Source organism: Vigna umbellata, chromosome 5 (assembly GCF_029865625.1).
Source record: "Vigna umbellata cultivar VRB3 chromosome 5, Vumbellata_1.0, whole genome shotgun sequence".
Lineage (NCBI taxonomy): Eukaryota > Viridiplantae > Streptophyta > Magnoliopsida > Fabales > Fabaceae > Vigna > Vigna umbellata.
Genome location: NC_142169.1, coordinates 35355965 through 35375151, shown reverse-complemented (window position 1 = coordinate 35375151; position 19187 = coordinate 35355965). Strand labels below are relative to the sequence as shown.

Here is a 19187-nt window from a genome sequence, read left to right as displayed (position 1 = left end):
AAAATCGATGTTGAAAGAATTTATGTTGTCAGTCCTAGTGACCAACATCTAATTAATTATTTTATTTTATAAAAATGTCTCAGTATTTTTTAAGTTAATTGTTTTACGGGATGACGTTAAAGTATGAAAACTCATTCTTTTAAAAGAGCATTAAGGTAATACCCGTCAAAATAACTATAGGGTGTTTATTTGGGTAAAAAATTGGAATTTATATATCTCTCTTTAACACTTTAGCATTGTTAATGACATATACCACTTAAATTGATAGTTGGTTTCTTTTAACCTAAAAGTAAATAAGTCGTCTTCTTTCTTTTATTTACTTTTTGAAACAAACTATTTCCCTGTCTTGTTCCTTTCTTTTCCATTGCTTTTCGTGACGGTTATACTGTTTTTCAACCATTGAATTGAAGAAACTGAAGTAACTACAATATGAGAAATGCACCAAAAAATTCTTCATGTATACATAACAAAGCTGATTAACGAAAGAATACATGGACCATATACAGGTATAAAGAACAAATGGAATACAATCGATCAGAAAAGAAAAAAGAAAAAGAACATAATCGCTTTTAATTACTGGCGTGCATGAAAGGATGACTATCCATTATAAGAAGAATCTCTGAAACCCTAAGATCAGCTTTGGTGTGATTGTCTGAAGCAACAGCTATGGCCCATTCACGCATCTTCATTTTCACCCATTCCATGGCCATCTCATTGTCCAACCCTAAACCACTGCTGTAATGACCTTTCTCAGGAATTAAAATTTGGTTTGTCTCAGACATTACCTGCGGAGTCTGCAACTGTTTAAAGCTCTGTTCCAATGCACCAACATTGATTGTGTTCTCCATGTAATCCATACCAGCCATTGCAAAAGCTTCAACTGACATTTACAAAACCTTGTACTCAACTTTAATTAGTGAAACCAAGTACCTAGATTGTCGTGTGGGGTAGACGTGAAACAAATGTGACAAATGATTTATAATATGCAAAACATGGAGCACTGTGGTACCTTATAAATACCATGATATCAGTGCATTGTTCCTTTTTGGCTGCTAAAAAAGGTAAAGGGTGCACGGGCATTTCATGAAACAATGTAAAACGCAATGTAAAACGTAAACGCTAGACTTGGAGTTTCCAATCTCTGACCGCACGGGTCTTACTTAATTTCCTGCAACAAATATGGACTGAATTAAGAGATTACCTTCTTACAATTTTATTTTATTTTGCGTAAAATTATAAAAATAACAGAGAAATTTATCTTAATATAGGTAATGACATAGAGAGAAAATATACAAATAATATTATAAAAATATTATGTGCATTTATACATTCTGTAAATGATATAACTACGAATTAATATCTATATAGATATATTCATTCAGCTATGACCAATGGGAAGTTGGGAATTGCTTAAGTTATAAAATAGTTAACGATATCATAGGGCACAAATGGGACAGATGGCTGCATACCTCGTATGCATGTACTAATATGAACATGGAAGTAAAGAATATGCTTGACCATTAGGAATTTGACAAATCTATCTGGTATTGCTTTTGGATTTTGTTTCTCTTAAGGGAAAAGTGATGTACTTTATTGAAAAAAGTAAAATAATAACAATATTCTTTTTCATTGTTGACGTATATATACCATGTAAGAATATAATAACCTGTTAAAATGCATTTTTTTTTTCATTTGTAACATTTTATTCAAAATTATAATTTTCTTGTTCAAACATATTAAATTTGATAGTGGAAATATCTGACTGAAACTAAAAGGTAACCGTGTGAATACATTTGACCATGTGATTAAACATGCATTGTTTTGGGATATTTTATAGAAGAATAATATAAGCATGTCAAACTATTGACCATGTCGGAAACTGAGTAGTAGTACGAAGTTATCTTCACAACTTTTCTTCACAAACTCATGTGACTTCCATTGTTGTTTGCTACAAGGTTCGTGGAAATGAAGGTGTAGAAGATGAATAATTTGATGTATGTATAATGTATAATTAAGATGATGTAACCCATTACGATATGGAATCCATTTTTAGAATCATTATTGACAATAAATCACAAATTTGATCAGCCCACGATGGTCAAAAGAAAATTCAGATGACTATAGTGACAAGTTTGGATTCAAACTATATTTCTTACTACATTAATATTATAGGGTATGACACACTACAATAAAATCATAAAATAGTAATTAAATTTAGGGGAAAAAAATAATTAGTCATTGTATATTGACTAAATTAAAAACTATTTTATAAAATAAAAATTTTTAATATCTAAGATAATTTCTATTATTAATAAAAAAATAAATTGATTTATAAATTAAAGTTTAAGTTGATCTCTAATTTTAGCTATTTTTGACTTACTTGCTATTATTTATTCTAAATTAGTCTCTATTTTAAATTATAAATTAATTTAGAATCAATAGTTAAAAGCTATCTCTTTAATAATTAATTGAGAAATCGAGTTTAGGATAAATATTAAATATGTACTAGACTTTATGTGAATAGCACAATTCTTTATCTATTTGTTGGAGAATTAATCTTACATGAATAAGTTAATCTAAGTGTGAAATTTTGATTTTGAAAAAAAAAAAATCTTAAATTACATTTTAATTTTTTTGTGAATATCTCAATTAAGTAACTGAGTTACCTATTATATATAAAATTTATAAGATGTATAATCCGTACATCAAGTATTAAAATACTTATTTTTGCTATAATAAAAAGGTTATAATTTTAGTAAAAAAAGTTTGATTATTAATTATATTAATAATTTTTCTTAACGATTAAGGTAATTAAAAATAATTCATTATGACATATAATTACTAGAAAGACAAATTTATATTAATATATAATTACGTTAATTTTTTTTATTATAATAAATGTGTTTCAAGATTAATTTTATATCAATCTTGTTTTTATCCTAATAAATAAATGTGATGATTACTAAAGATAAAACATGTGTTTATTATACCTTAATCATTAATACAGATGGAAACAAACTCAACAAAATTAAAAAAATTATATTAAAATTGTAGGGTTTTTTTTTATTGTAGTAAAAAATAAAGATATTAATATTTATTGTATATGACTGATTATTTACCCAAATTTATATGTTTATTATTTTAACCTTTCATGCCTAATTATTTTTTTCAAGCACTGAAAGAAATAATAAATATACTATTTTAAAATGTTAATATAAAATGGATGAAAAATCTTTAACCATGAAAGAAAGAAATATAAAATAGCTTTTTAGAAGGAAAAATTATTTTTTTTCCTACTTTACAAAAATAAAAGTTAACATTATCACATATCACATGGTGAATGTTGTAACTATACCAAATATTTCGTATCACTGGGAAAAACCAACTTAAAGAAAGTTTTAATATATATTAATTCAACTGTTTATTATTGATCAACTAATCTAATTTTAACTAAAACAAACAATTGTTATTGATAGTCAAAATTTGTCGGAAATGACAATACACCTTTTATAATGATATTATTCGAATAAATTACTGATGGATCTAAATTCGTCGGTAATAACGTTGTCAGTAATAATTATTGACAGGTTTTATGTTATCGAAGAATAAATCCGTCAGTAATTATTGAAGAAAAAATCTATTGGTAAGTTTGTCGAGGGTCATATTCTTCCTCTTCCTCCTTTTTTTGTTTTCTCATATTTTCAATTTTTTTTATCAAAAACTTTTTCTTCATTTCTAAACTAAAACAACAATCCAATTCATTCCAAAACCAAAATCAAAGATTAAAAACTTAGGTTCTCCAATTGTTTTAAAAACCCTAAAATTGGGAAAATTCCCCAATTAGTTTTTGAGCACAACACGCGACCACCATATTGGCAGCACTTCTCCGCGTGGTTCTCCAACGACATCGGTGGTGTTCTCCCATGGTAGTAGTGGCATTCTCCCATGGTAATGGTGGCATTCTTCCATGGCAACAGTGGCGCTCTCCAACGACAGCAACGACGCTCTCCAACGGCAGCGGTGGCGCTCTTCAACGACATCCGTGACGCTCTCCAACGACAGCGGTAACGCTCTCCAATGACAAAGGTGGCAGTGTGGGAAGATGATTGTTCGAGAAAGAAAAATGGTTGCAAAGGTGAGAAATGGTCTTGAGATGAGAGGAAATAAAAAATGACGAAACTGATTTGTGAGAGAGAGAAATGTAGTGTTCTTCGCACAAAGATAGGGAAAAAATGGATGGAAATTTTGCCGTTCTTTTTACCGACGAATTTACCAACAGATTTTGGTCGTCGAAAAGGTAAATGTACACTACCGATGAATCTCGATAATATCCGTCGATAATTATTTTTTTACATCTATTACTAAAATCAATCGGTAATACACATTCATGGATAAAAATTATTTCATCAATAAAATTTCGTCAATAATTTCATATATTTTTGTAGTTTTGTAGAATGTATACAAAATTTATATTAATGCCTCTTTTTTTAATATATATATATATACACTTTGTGATTTATCTACTTTCACATTCCTTCTTCTCTCTAGTATAATCCGAATAACACAACTTTGTAACTAAAACTTGAATAAAGATATTTTTTTATAACTTTCATTTTATATATAGTTGATAATTATTTATAAGATACAATATTATACATAAGAAACTTTTTAAGTAATTGCATATAAAATAAGTGAATTCAAAATACCATCTTCCACTCCACGCATCCTCGTGTAGTATTTAGATGGATAGGCTTTAAACTAGATTTAAACAAAGAATATATAGAACATGAAAAATCAATCTGTGTAATACACTCTTTCTAAAAATGTATCGTTTAAAAATAAATCTATTGGAAATCATCTATAAAACTGCATTTCTGTTTACAAACTCTACTATAACTAGACAGTAATAATTTCCTTATTTTATTAAAAATAAACGAATTAAGAAAGAATAGTTGTACTGACACATGATCGTGTGTCACTGTTATACATTGCATAATTATTCACCATGAAAAGATAAGAAAAGAAAAAAAATTCATATCTCATCTAAACATAAAAGTTTCCCTAAAAGGGAATTCAGGAAATAAATTATGAATCCGAATCTGCACAATGTCATCCAATTGTTAGCAAACTAAACTTGTATAATACAGTAATTACTAATTAGGTAATAATGAAGCTTCCTATGATCATGGTCAATGTTTGAAGTGTTCTCGCCATTGTTTTCATTGACCCTGACCATTGTGACCATACAGCTTCCACGGTTCTAGCTAACGTTTGCTGGATATTGTTGAAGGTAACAGCATGTTCTGCTCCCTTCTCATATTCGCATGCGTTGTGATCGCGAAGAAGATGGGTGGTAGGAAAGCCATAAACATGACCCTTCGTTAACCTTCTCACTCTATTAATGTTCTCTTCGTCTTTTTCTTCTTCTGTTGCAAGCAAATGGGATGGCGGATACTGCTCCAAATCTTTCTGTTCCCACTCTTCAATATCCATGCCAAATTCCACGTCACTTGCACCCGCCATTGCCAACGCTTCCAAAGACACCAACATTGTCTCCGCTTGCTCTTCGTACAAAATCAAATTCGTGTTTTCAGAGTGGTTGGTTTAACTGTCTTGTCTCAATTCTCAGCGTGTTCAACTGATCTTGCATGGTTATGCTGCAAATTATACTATATATAGGGAAGAGGTCTCAAATTGCGGGGGAGCATGGAGAATCACGTGAGATGAGAAGTGGTCATAACATAACAGATCATTGAGGTGATGCAATTGCGAACGTAGTTGTTGTCAAATTTCAACCCCAAGAATAGTATGAAGTGGGGCCAGCTGCCATGACTGTATCTCCTCGAGCATGTTCGTCATCTACTTCTTTTACTAAGTTCAAACAACTTTTTTGAAATGATTTTTAACGAGAGCATTATTGATGAAATCGTTTTTTTTAGAGTGTTAATTTAAGAAATGATATTTTGTCGTCATATAAAACACAACAAAAACATATTTTTTATTGTAATTTATGTGTTTCTTCTTCATATATGGTAATTAATATTTTTTGAATTAAGTTTAAAATTCATTTTTTATCATAATATTATAATATTTATCTTAACAAAATTTATTATCATTGTCAATATTTAGTGTATTTGAAATATATATATATATATATATATATATATATATATATATATATATGATGTGAAAAATAAGTTGAAAAGTTACATTGACCAAAAATAAAGTTTATTATATAAATAGACACGAATTTTATTTTAAGTTAAACTTATATTTTATTTCTTAATAATTAATATAAAAATGACTAATTTATAAGTTTAGAAGTAAAGTAACACCTTTTTAAGTCTTGTATCTTGGTATAGTCGATCTGTGCATGCACTTGTCTGCATTTCTAATCTCCATTCTCAAACTATAGTTTCATGTACATTGTTCAATATGTACTATTTATTATGCGGCATTGATTTTGTCAAATGTTTAAATCAGTGAAATGTCAATCCAATTCATGTCTTCATCGTATTAGTAAACGTGATTAAGTTACTTATTTATATTAACAACCCTATTATGGATTTATTTACCCTTTATTTCACCCTCTAAGTTACTTAATTATATAACTTATGTGTTATCTCAACCAAACACACTTTTAACGAAGAATAAACAAATTTGGTGATGTATTCATGTCCTCTCAACCAAAGACACTCTCAAAGAAAAATAGAAAAAAAAAATGGGTATCAGCCATGCTAGGTGTGGAGAGACCTAAAAAGACAACATATGTGACGGTGTTTCAAAAAGGAGCCTGCAAAAAGGTAGCCCCAAAAAGTGAAGATTAAAAAGCTTGATTCCTAAAAAAAACAAATTACTGTATATTTCAATATTTACCAATTCCCATCAAAACAAATTTCTATAAAAACAGAGAGATATTTTAATTTATGTCTATTTGTTTATATTTTTATATACTTTTATTTATAAATTTTAAAATTATTTTCATGTTTTATTTATTTTGAATACAAACATATTTCATAATCTATTTACATTTTAATTTAATAATAATTGAGAGTAAATAATAGTTTTAATGTGGATAAGTGCGATATCTTCCAATGTTTGTTATAAGAGAATTTTAATGCTTAAAAACTGCAGCTATTATCACCTTGTTCATTTATTTTATTATTTTAAGTAGTTTGGTCAGACAAAAAATTAGTAATGATCTTTTATTCCGGTGTGGGTTTGATAAAAACTTACAATCCTTCAATAAAATAAAGACATAAATACAAATATAGCAATAAAATTTAATTGAATATCCCAGGAATACAAACATATGCAATATCAATTACTCAGAAACCCTAACACTTCCTCTAAACTGTAGTCGTCAATGGACCCAAAATCATCGAAAAACCCTTCCGGCAACTCCTCATCCCCAAAGCAGTTATCCAATTCAAATCCACTGTCAGTCGTCAACATTGGATTTTCGTCATCACCCTCCGCCACTTGCTTCCTTTTATCCTCTTCGTCGCACGCGAGCGCAGGCGCGTGGCCCTCAAACAGCGCAATGTGGCTGAACAACTTGTCCTTCCTCGAGAACCTGGTCCCGCACGTGCACTTCCACCGGCACTCTCCGCAGTGCTTCACGTGGCTTTTCAAATCCGAAAGCACCGAGAAGTGCTTCTTGTGGCACCGGGTGCACGAGTACATCTTTGGACAGTGGCTGCGCTTGAAGTGGTTCTTCAAGCACAACGCCGACTTCAGCGGCCGAAACCGCTGGTGTAGTTTGTTCCGGTTGCAGCCTTCGAACGGACAAGAGAACCGCATCGCGCCCTTCGCCGAGCCGGTTTCTGACGGCCTCGCCAGTGCCTCCGGCGTCTTGAATTGATCTCCGTGCGCTCGCATGTGCATGCGGAGATTCGCGTCGCGCCGGAATCCTTTCCCGCAGATCTCGCAGAAGTGGATGTGCTCCGCGAGGAGTTCCACGGCGTCGAGCTCCACGATTTCGCCATCGTCGTCTTCGACGCCGTCACCGTCCTCGGGAGGTTCGAGTTTGGAATCGAGGAGTTGCTTGTGTTTATCGGTGGCCGAGGGTTCCGGCTTCGGATACGACGACGCATCTGGTGTGACCGCGGCGGTGGAATGTTGGGAGTAAGTTACGAGGGCGGCACCGTTGACGATGATTTGGTGGATGGATGAGATGATGTGGGTGGAGACCATAGCAATTTGATCGGTGGTGAGAGGAGTGCTGGTGCTGATGGATTGAGATAGGAAGTGCTGCAGAGAATCAATTCTTGCCCGAACCTGGGAGAGGTTCTGAAGCGGAAGCTGAGGGTTAGCAGTTACATTCGGATCCTGGGTGTTAAAATTTAGGGTCGGATCTGCGTTTGGGTTGGAGTTGGAATTGGGCATGATTTCGATCAGGAAGTTCAAAGGCAAAGGGAGAGAGGGGGGAAGGAGGGTGCGCTTATTTGATTGGGTTGTGTTTATGTTGCTATGAGCTCACATGGATTGAAGTTAAAAACCAACTATTTGCGTTGACCCTCTAAAACTTAAGAAATTGATGCAGAGAGACACCTGAGCTGCAAAATGCTCGTAGACAATGTAAGTCTAAATTATTACTTACGTTAGTTATTAATGTTCGAGGAAAAAGTATTAGGATTAGTTTAATAATTAATATTGTAATAAATATATTTTAAAAAAATTTAATAGTCATACATTTAACATATATTTATAAGTATTTTTATGAATTTATGATTAAGATCAATGCAATTATGATAAACTTTATTATAAAAATGTTTAACTTAATTAAAAAGGTTAACTAAATATGATTGACACCCATTGATTTTATTCTAATTTAGACTATTAATTTGGTGTAATTTAGTCCGTATGTATTTTTTTTTAAAATTAGGTGGGTAAAAATAATATACAGAACGTGAAAGATAAATAATATATTTAATTTTATTGATTATAAAATTTTAAAAGTTTAATATAATTAAGACCTTTGATTTTCTGCCATTCACGTTGGCCATTTACAAATAATGGAAGTCCATTACCTCGCCTTCATTCTATATTGCTAGTCGCTTTCTTGACTTCAAGTAGTTAGAACACAGCAAATGCTTTTTTGTTTTTTTGTTCATTGATTTTGTCGGGCATAAGATAAACTCAGTCAAGAAAAATATGTTAATTTATTGTTATGTTCTTCAACTTGATGAATAGAATCCAATTAAATCCTTAATTTAGTATCTGTTTACATTGTTGTTATGTTGAACATGACTCTGTTAATTCTAACGTATTTTTTTCTTTTATTTATTTTTCAATGTAAAATAAACTATATTCGTTGAACGCAATTTTCACTATTTTCCAGACGAATTCTCATTCATCTAAATTTTAAAACATTAAATATTTTATCTTCCCACCAATTTCTCATATTCTTTGAAAATGAAAATAAGCGATCTTTTTGTTCCGTTTATTTAAAAAATGGCCTAAAACTGAGCTACAATAATAACTTTACAAAATTCATGTGAGTTTTTTTTTCGCTTATTTATGATACAACCGCAGTTATTTTCAAGTTAAGTATAATTTTTCTACAAACTTATAAAAACTACTAAATTAATGTGTTTGATATTTTCAAAGTATATAAACGGTTTAATATTTCTTACAATGACAAATAATGAAAAAGATAATGAGTATTGAAAATGATACTTGACAAAATTGGTCAACTAAAGAATGGAAATAAATAAAAATGAGAAGTTTTAAACACGACTCTTCCCACATTGATTGCATCAGATTATCACTATGAGGATTATTAGTATTTATTTTGGAGTTTTGTGTCTTTGGAGAATAGAGAAAGACATGTATAAATTATTTTTTGTTTCAAATTTTAAAAGTGTAAGAATTTTCAAAGTGAGAATCATGTTACACCCAAAACAACGATGATTATTCTTAGTATTAATAAAAAATATATATATTAAAATATTATAATAGTATGAGAAAACAAAAAATAATTTCAAAAACGAATCCTATTAATTAACTGAATCTCACTAGCAGTCTTTTCTTTTTTTTAATTTTTTTATTTGGTGTTTTGATATTCCAATTGATCAAATATATATATTAAATATATTATATTTATAAAAAAAATGTATAGAATTTTCATTAAAATTATGATATATGTTAAACTTGATTACTAATATGTTTATTATAAAGTTAACTAAATCTATTTTATCAACTTAAATAATTGGAATAACTTGATCAATATGTACTATCATATTTAAGATATTATTTATTTTAAATCTTGAAAACTCCAACGTAATTTCACTCCTAAAATGTGTTTAAGAGATTAAAGAAAAATATGTATATAAACATTAAAAACTTTTATTTTCTCTGTTGATTTCTTATTGTTAGAATAAGAAGTGTCTTTCCTATTTATTTATTTTTTCTTCTTTTAGGTAGATCCGGTGGAGGTTATTCATAAAACTATATTTGAATTAATCTTAATCACGTGGCTAAGCTAGCATGTCTGACTAGTAAATAGGAAGGTTATATTACATTATTATTTTTGGGTAATTAAGCGGTACAGAGTTTAGTTTCATGTTTAAAAGTATGATTAACTTTTTAAAAATATAAACGTGAGAAAACAAATTAACTGATAAATATTTCTTCCCTTAATCATAACACGTGTATTGCTTTATTTTATAATGATAATAAAAAATATAAATTATTATTATTATATATTGTAATAATTATAAAATTAAATATAATTCATTCTAGTTTTATTGTAAATAGTTTTATTTATTTTGTAAGTAGCTTTATAATTAAAAAAATGGTCAAGATTAAAAAATTGTCAAATTAAAGAAAAATGGTTAAACTTTTAAGAAAATTACTTAAAGAGTAAAATTGATAAGTTAATTATTTTAATTTTAAAAAAAATTAAATAGTAAAATTAAAAAATAAACATAAATACTAAAAAAATATCATTTATATATAAATATAAACATGATAACTAATTCTAACAATATTATTTTAAATGTTAAGTCAACAACTTTAAAATTATAACAATACTAAGGCTTAATTGATCGGAATACTGAGGTTTAATTGATAGGAGGATTCCTACCTTGTGTTAATTTAGTCTCATTTTTTAAAAAGTTTTACATATAGTTGATTTATTCGTTTTGGATGAATGAGTTTGATGTATTGATTTATTACAACTGATATAATAAAGGATTTTATTACTTTTACCACCATATTATGGAGGTCCAACCATTATAACTATAAGTTAACATTAATTTGTCTTAGATGCATGTATTTATGAATAATAATTATTAACAAGAGTGGTTTTGAATATTCGTTAATAAAGGGTTATAAGGCAAACACTTCATTTTTCCAAATATAAAATCCTACCATTTTAATTTATTTCATATTGGTGATTTTTTATTTGACTGCATCTTCACAAGTTGAATGTTGCACATTAGAGAGTCGTTGAACAAGAAAAAAAAAATAGATGACTATAATTTCTGAAAAGAACATGTTGTCCTACTTTTATAATTATGAAAGAAAAATTATACTTTTACATACCTAAATTTTTTACATTTGATATTATTTTATTTATTTTCTTCTTAAAAAAATACAAAATTTTACACTTTTATAATGATTTTATCATTATATTTTATGTCAATATAAAAATGTATATGTATTATTCTTAGTCATGAACCTATTTTCTTTCTTATTTATCTGTGTTTGTTTTAACATGCATGACTGTCATTTTTGTTTTTTCTAGGATTAAATGAAAATTATTTACACTATTGTTATTCACATCCAAACACATAATCAATTATGTTATAAATACTATGATTTATGTATTTTTTTTCAATACAATCATATTAATCACCTTTTTATATTTTAACTTGAAAAAAAAATAAATGTGTTTTTTTTCTAACATAATGAATTAGCTAATAGTCACGATCGGTTTTTTCAAACATAATCATATCTTAGAATTTATTACAATCTTACTTTAATAATTTAAAAGATATAATAATAATAATAATAATAGTTAATAATGAAATAATTAATAACAATAACATGGAAACTTTCGCATTTATAATAATTAGATGGAAAAGGGATTACAAGGTAATTATCGAATAAATATCTATGCATGAGGATGAATATAATATAAGTATGCTACAGTTAATAACCTTATAACGCATCCCATTAAAGTTATAAATAAAATATTATACATTTAACAACCAAAATCACAAAAAGCTAAATATTTATTTATTGAATATATCACCGTTATATACATTTCCTATTTCTTTTCATATATACCTCTTATGAAAAGAATTCTAACAAATACATATTTCCACTTCCATGAAATTCTTCCATCTGTATTTTTGTGGATCGTATTTGGTGTGAATTATATTATTTAGTGTGAAAATACGAATTTTTTATTTAAATATATTTTTAGTTTTAATTTATTATTTTCCAAATTCAAAATTAATATTTGAAATAATTGTAATTTAAAAAATTAAATATGTTTTTAATTCCTTAAAATAAAAATAAAAATTGTTATTTTTTTCAAAATTTTAATCAGATTTAATTTTTAAATTTAAAAAATATGTAAATTTATCTTTTTAATCAAATTTTATTTATTGTTTAAAAAATGATAATATTGTATTTTGTAACATCCCAAAATACAGTAATCACTATAATTCAGAATTTATCACAATTAACAGTAACAGTAAACAGTCTTTGCGTAATTAACAGCTGCTCCAAAAGAAAACAGCACTTATATAAATAAACAGTACGGTACAGTAACTTACAGTAGAGTTTACAGTGTTCAGAATTTTAGCAAAATATACAAAACAGATCTACAGGAACAAATCTGCAGAATTATATACAGGCTGCCAGAATACAGCACACCCAAAATTAACTACTGCTGCTACTACGGAACTAATCCCTACTGCTCCAATTTTACTTCAACGTCCACAAGGTTGGCATCCTCCAAATTTTCTTCTTCCAGTACTTGCTCAAGGGATGCACCACCATCTGCTCACATCCACAACGGATGATCATTGCATTTCGACAAGACGGATTATACATGGACATTAGACAACACAAAGGAAATGCAAGGGTAAGCTTATAATATTTAATTTATAAAATCAACACATACAGTTACATATCAATCCACACATTCAACATGTAAGCTCATCAATTAACAATCATATAGATACGTATAAACGACAGACCGTCCGGACTGTATGAACCGTGTAGCTACAGGCGTCCTTGCACCCGAGTGGTGTGGTAACTGTATTACACTCGACAGCTGCCACTCGAGGTTAACCCTATCCAAAGTACCTCTAAGGAATAGAGTCTCCTGCCATTCCCACGCATGACTACTCCCTTCTACGTGAAGATGAGTATCACGGAATATCAGGATGGACCAAGCCAGCATTAGCATGCCCACAGTCATACTTTACAAAACTCAATAATCAATCATATCAAAAACGTTCCTCCTTGGAACGCTAATAAAATCCAGTTCCAATAATTCGTTCAACATATCATTCACCATATTAAACAGTTCACTGATTCACATTTTCATTCCGTGTTCCACTCTCTTAATTCCACGAACGTTCATCACTTAATCAACAGGACTTAACATGTTACAGTACTCCTACATCCTCGTTTCTGAACAAAAGAAACGAACCATTTATTCACTTAACACGTTTCAACACTTCATAATTTGAAAATACTGATCTTTAAAAGATATGGATGATACTTAGAAATATTTTGAAGGTAAAGAATCCAGGTAGAATCCAAAGGATAAAACCCGTAAGAAAATGTTTAGATAAACAATCAATATAATTGATTTCAAAAAAAACAACACTGCCAGTCAAAGAACGAACGTTCATTAACAATTTGGACGAACGCCAATTACGTTCTCTCAGAATTCAATGGTAAGGACGAGCGTTCAGTTATATAAAAAGTAACCGAACCCTCCTTGAACGAACGCTGGGTCAATGACCGAGCACAATCAGAACGAACGCTTGGTATAAACCGAGCTCAACTTAGAACGAGCACTTCAGTATAAGACCGAACACTCTGTAGAACGAACGTTCAATATAAGGTCGAACGACAATAAGGACGAACGACAATAAGGACGAACGCTCAACATGAGGCCGAACGTCAATGAGAACGTACGCTCGACTTAAGGCCGAACGTCACTTATTTATAAAGTTTTAAATATTTATCTATACTGAGCAGAAACGAACGCTCATTCACTCAATTGGGGGACGCTCGTTCTCGAGCAGAATTCATTCCAAATGAATGAATTCCAATCTAAGTCATGTTAACCAAAAACCGAACGGTCTAAGACCGTACAGTGACGAGCGTCATTTAGCAACAGAGAATGATCAGAAATTCAGAGTTTTCACACTTAGTAGAAATTTTTCCAGATTTCCATTTTTCAACTTTATACTTTCATTTCCAGATTTAATTCCCTTCAGACACCATCATCATGCAAATTTCAACATTTAAATCATTCCAACCACACAATAACCATTCTCCATTTATCCATAATCAACTCAATCATGCATTTAAATCAAATTCATCATCAAATAAAATTCATATAAGCCGTATCAGTTCATGACAGATCCATCCAAACCAGAATACATATCAGATATCAGTAAACGTTCTAAATACTCAAACATCATGTTTTTCTTATATGAATCTCAGATCATAAATCAAACAGTATAAATTAAACATATAAGCTTCCCTTACCTGGTCTAGCAGTGAACTTTTAACAGTGTAACTTGATTCTGTCCAACTATGAATTTCTACCCAATCAGCTCTTTCTTACGCTCCTCAACTAGATTTAACCAAAGAGACTCAGAAACTCAGATTTTATTCTTTGCATGCAACTGAAACAGTGTTCCTAGAACTTCTAGAATTAGATTATGGTTTGGAACTTACCAGTTACAGGATCTAAAGAGGTTCGGATCAATTCGAAGCTTACTGCCCCGTGAACGTTTCTATGGTTTCAGAAAACTGATTGGAGTTGAATGAAGTGAGTAATGGTAGAAGGAAGATGAAGGTTCGTAGAGAGAAGTTTGGAGAAGATGAAAGGTGTGGTTTTCTGAGGAAGACGAAGTGTGCGTATGAGTGAGAGATTTTCTCAAAACTCAGAATTTTGGGTGGATTCCACGTCAAACAGGAGAGCGTCTCCCAGTCTGCCACCTGCACATCAAACTCTGATTTGGAATTCTCTCCCGTGACACTTGGCGTGTGTGCATGCACAGATTGGTGCGTTTTTAATGCACTGAATGTGTGCAGTGGTGCGTGTTTCAGAGCGCGATGTGGCACTGTATTAGTGCACACCATAACAGTATATATTTCAGCAGATTTGAAATGGGATTTAATAGGATAAGCATTTGATTATACTTCATAAATCTGGTTTAACAAAGAATTATCATTGCTAATTTTATAGGGTCTTACATTCTCCCTAACTACAAAAATTTTCGTCCTCGAAAATTCAGAAATTATAAGCAAATAAGTGCGGATATAAATCCTTCATTGCACTCTCCACTTCCCACGTTGAATCTCCAGTGTTAGCATCCCACACTACCTTCACCAAACGAATATCCTTTCCTTTATGCAGCTTGGTGCGTTCATCTTCAATGCGGATTGGTTGTAGCTCCAACGTTCGGTCTGGATGCAGTTGAATGTTTTCCAGTTCCAAGACATGGGAAGGATTAGCTATATACCTCCTAAGCTGAGACACATGGAAGACTGGATGCAGATTTGATAGTTGAGGAGGCAATGCGAGTTCATAGGCTACTGGTCCAACCTTCTTCAATATTTGATACGGCCCTATGAACTTGGGAGACAGCTTCTTTGGACGCACAACTCTTCCTACTCCAGTGATTGGATTTAGTCTCAGAAATACATGATCACCTGCAGCGAATTCCAGTGGTCTTCTCCTCCTATCAGCATAGGATTTCTGTCTGCTCAAAGACGTTTTCAACCTGTCTTGAATCAACTTAACCTTCTCGGTTGTTTGCTGGATGAGTTCAGGTCCAGTTAGCACGTTCTCTCCCTCTTGAAACCAGCAAAGTGGCGTTCTGCACTTCCTCCCATAGAGAGCTTCAAACGGTGCCATTCCAATGCTAGACTGGAAACTATTGTTGTACGTGAACTCCACCAGAGGCAAAATCTCATCCCATGCGCCCAAATGGTCTAGGACACACGTCCTCAATAAATCTTCTAGCGTCTGGATGGTGCGTTCGGACTGGCCGTCCGTTTGCGGATGATATGCTGAACTCATCTGCAATTTGCTCCCCAACTCGCCTTGCAGGGATTGCCAAAACCGAGATGTGAATCTCGTGTCTCGGTCAGAAATGATGCTTGAGGGCACTCCATGCAGACGAACGATCTCATTTATATACAATTTGGCCAAATTAGACATTGACATCTTCAGATTCACGGCCAAGAAGTGTGCGCTCTTCGTCAATCTATCCACGATCACCCATATTGAGTCATGATTCCTAACCGTTCGTGGTAGATGAGTCACGAAGTCCATGGAAATGCTATCCCACTTCCATTCAGGAATTTCCAGTGGCTGAAGCAAACCACCTGGTCGTTGGTGTTCGGCCTTAGCACGTTGACATGTCAGGCAGGAAGCTACAAAACGTGCTATATCACTTTTCATTCCAGGCCACCAAAACGATTTCCTAAGATCTTGATACATCTTAGTCATACCGGGGTGTATGCTAAGACGACTATGGTGTGCTTCCTCCAATATAATCCGTTTCAGTTCACCATCATTAGGAATGCACGTTCTGCCCATGTAACGTAACATACCATCCGTTCCAGCATTAAACTCTTTGGCTTTTTCTGTACCGAGTGCGCCAAAGATCTTCCCCAGCTCCTCATCCTCACGTTGCTTCATCCATATACGATCAAACACATTGCTTGATATTCTAAGGTTGCAGCACTTGATGCTGTTCGGTTCTAATTCGAACTGCAACCTTAGATCTCTGAAGCTCTCCACCAAATCCAGCTCCTTCACCATCATCAATGAGACATGTATCGCCTTCCTGCTTAGAGCGTCTGCCACCACATTTGCCTTCCCAGGATGATAGAGCAGCTCAAACTCATAGTCTTTCAAAAATTCTAGCCAACGCCTCTGCCTCATGTTCAACTCCTTCTGATCAAATAAATATTTGAGGCTCTTGTGATCACTGAAGACTTGGAACGTGGATCCGTATAGGTAGTGCCTCCAAATCTTCAATGCAAACACGACCGCTGCCAACTCTAGGTCGTGTGTGGGGTAATTTTGCTCATGAATCTTTAATTGGCGAGACGCGTACGCTACTGGACGTCTCTCCTGCATGAGCACACAGCCCAGACCCTGGTGAGAAGCGTCACAGTACACTTCATATGGCTTGGACGTGTCTGGAATAATCAAAACTGGCGCGCTCGTTAGTTTCACCTTCAGCTCCTGGAAACGTTCCTCACATAGATCAGTCCAAGCGAATGGTTGGTCCTTTCTAGTCAATCTAGTAAGAGGAGCCACTATCTTGGCAAACCCCTCTATGAAACGTCTGTAATAACCTGCCAGTCCCACAAAACTCCTCACTTCCGTGACTGAACGCGGGCTCTTCCAATCTAGCACTGCTCTCACTTTAGAGGGATCCACTGAAATACCTTCAGACGATATCACATGCCCCAAAAACTGCACCTCCTTTAACCAAAATTCACACTTGGACAGCTTTGCGTACAACTCTTTCTCCCTCAACACGGTTAGTACTGTTCTCAAGTGTTCTTCATGTTCGGCATTGGTTTTGGAGTAGATGAGAATATCATCTATGAACACAACTACAAATTTATCCAAATAGGGTCTGAATATCCGGTTCATGTAATCCATGAAGATGGCTGGAGCGTTCGTCACTCCAAATGGCATTACCACGTACTCATAATGCCCATAACGTGATCGGAACGCTGTCTTCTGGATGTCGTCCTCCTTCACCCTGATCTGGTGATATCCTGAACGCAAATCAATCTTAGAAAACACTGTTGCCCCATGCAGTTGATCCAACAAATCATCAATCCTTGGCAAGGGGTACTTGTTCTTGATGGTCAGCTTGTTCAATTGTCTATAATCTATACACAGACGAGAGCTACCATCCTTCTTTTTCACCAAGAGCACAGGCGCTCCCCATGGTGACACACTCGGTCTGATAAACTGCTTCTCCATGAGTTCTTCAATTTGCTTCTTGAGTTCAACCAACTCTGCAGGCGCCATACGGTATGGTTGGACTGATATAGGGGCTGCCGTGGTCACCAAGTCTATGGTGAATTCAACTTCTCTAACAGGAGGCAACCCTGGTATCTCATCTGGAAAAACGTCCAGAAACTCCTCCACAACAGACGTTCGTTTTTGTTTCAAATTTCCCAGCTCTTGGTCCTCATGTGTCATGATGAGAAAACAAGCCGCGCCTTCCATAATGTCTTCCTTTAACTGACCGAGTGTCACTCCCAAGCATTCCTCATCTTCTTCAGAAAATACTAACTCCTTCTTGCCACAATCTATGAGAATGCGATTGGTATTGAGCCAATCCATTCCCAAAATTATTTCTAAATCTTTGAGAGGCAAACAGATAAGATTCACCTTGTACCTACGTCCTTCTACCTCAATAGGGCATCTAACACACATGGTAGACGTCCTAACTTCACCCGCAGCCGGTGTTGACACCACCAAATCAAAATTCATCTCGCTCACAGCTATTCCCAACTTATCAACGCACGCCTTCGATATGAAGGAGTGTGTTGCCCCCGAATCAAACAGCACACAACAAGAGGTACCAAACACAAGGCAGGTGCTGATGATGAGTGTACCTGAATTAGCTGCCTCTGCACCAGTAATCGCATATACGCGTCCAGCTGCTTGGGCTCGTCCTCCTCTAGCCTGATTTCTGCCAGCATTCGGTGGCCTCAACACAGCTCGTCCACCCATGTTGCACTCATTCTCCAAGTGCCCACTTCTTCTACATTTCGTGCAGAATTTTCCTCCCGTGAGTTGAGGGCAAGATGAACGATAGTGTGGCCCTCCACACTGGAAACAAGTGACGTTTCCTGGCTGTCCGGCAGTGATTAATGCTCGTGATCCACTTGCATTTGACTGACCTGGGCGAGCGTAAGGAGTACTTCTCGTGTTGGCA

At 33.2% G+C, this 19187-nt stretch overlaps 1 protein-coding gene across 1 annotated transcript; it reads right to left on the bottom strand.

The window, feature by feature from the left end:
- Positions 1 to 7251: 7251 nt before the first annotated feature.
- Positions 7252 to 8635, bottom strand: LOC124825450 (zinc finger protein GAI-ASSOCIATED FACTOR 1-like). Its single transcript, XM_047298057.2, has one exon. The coding sequence runs from the start codon at positions 8386 to 8388 to the stop codon at positions 7321 to 7323; it is 1068 nt and encodes a 355-aa protein (XP_047154013.2). The 5' UTR covers positions 8389 to 8635; the 3' UTR covers positions 7252 to 7320.
- Between the last annotated feature and the right edge of the window lie 10552 nt (positions 8636 to 19187).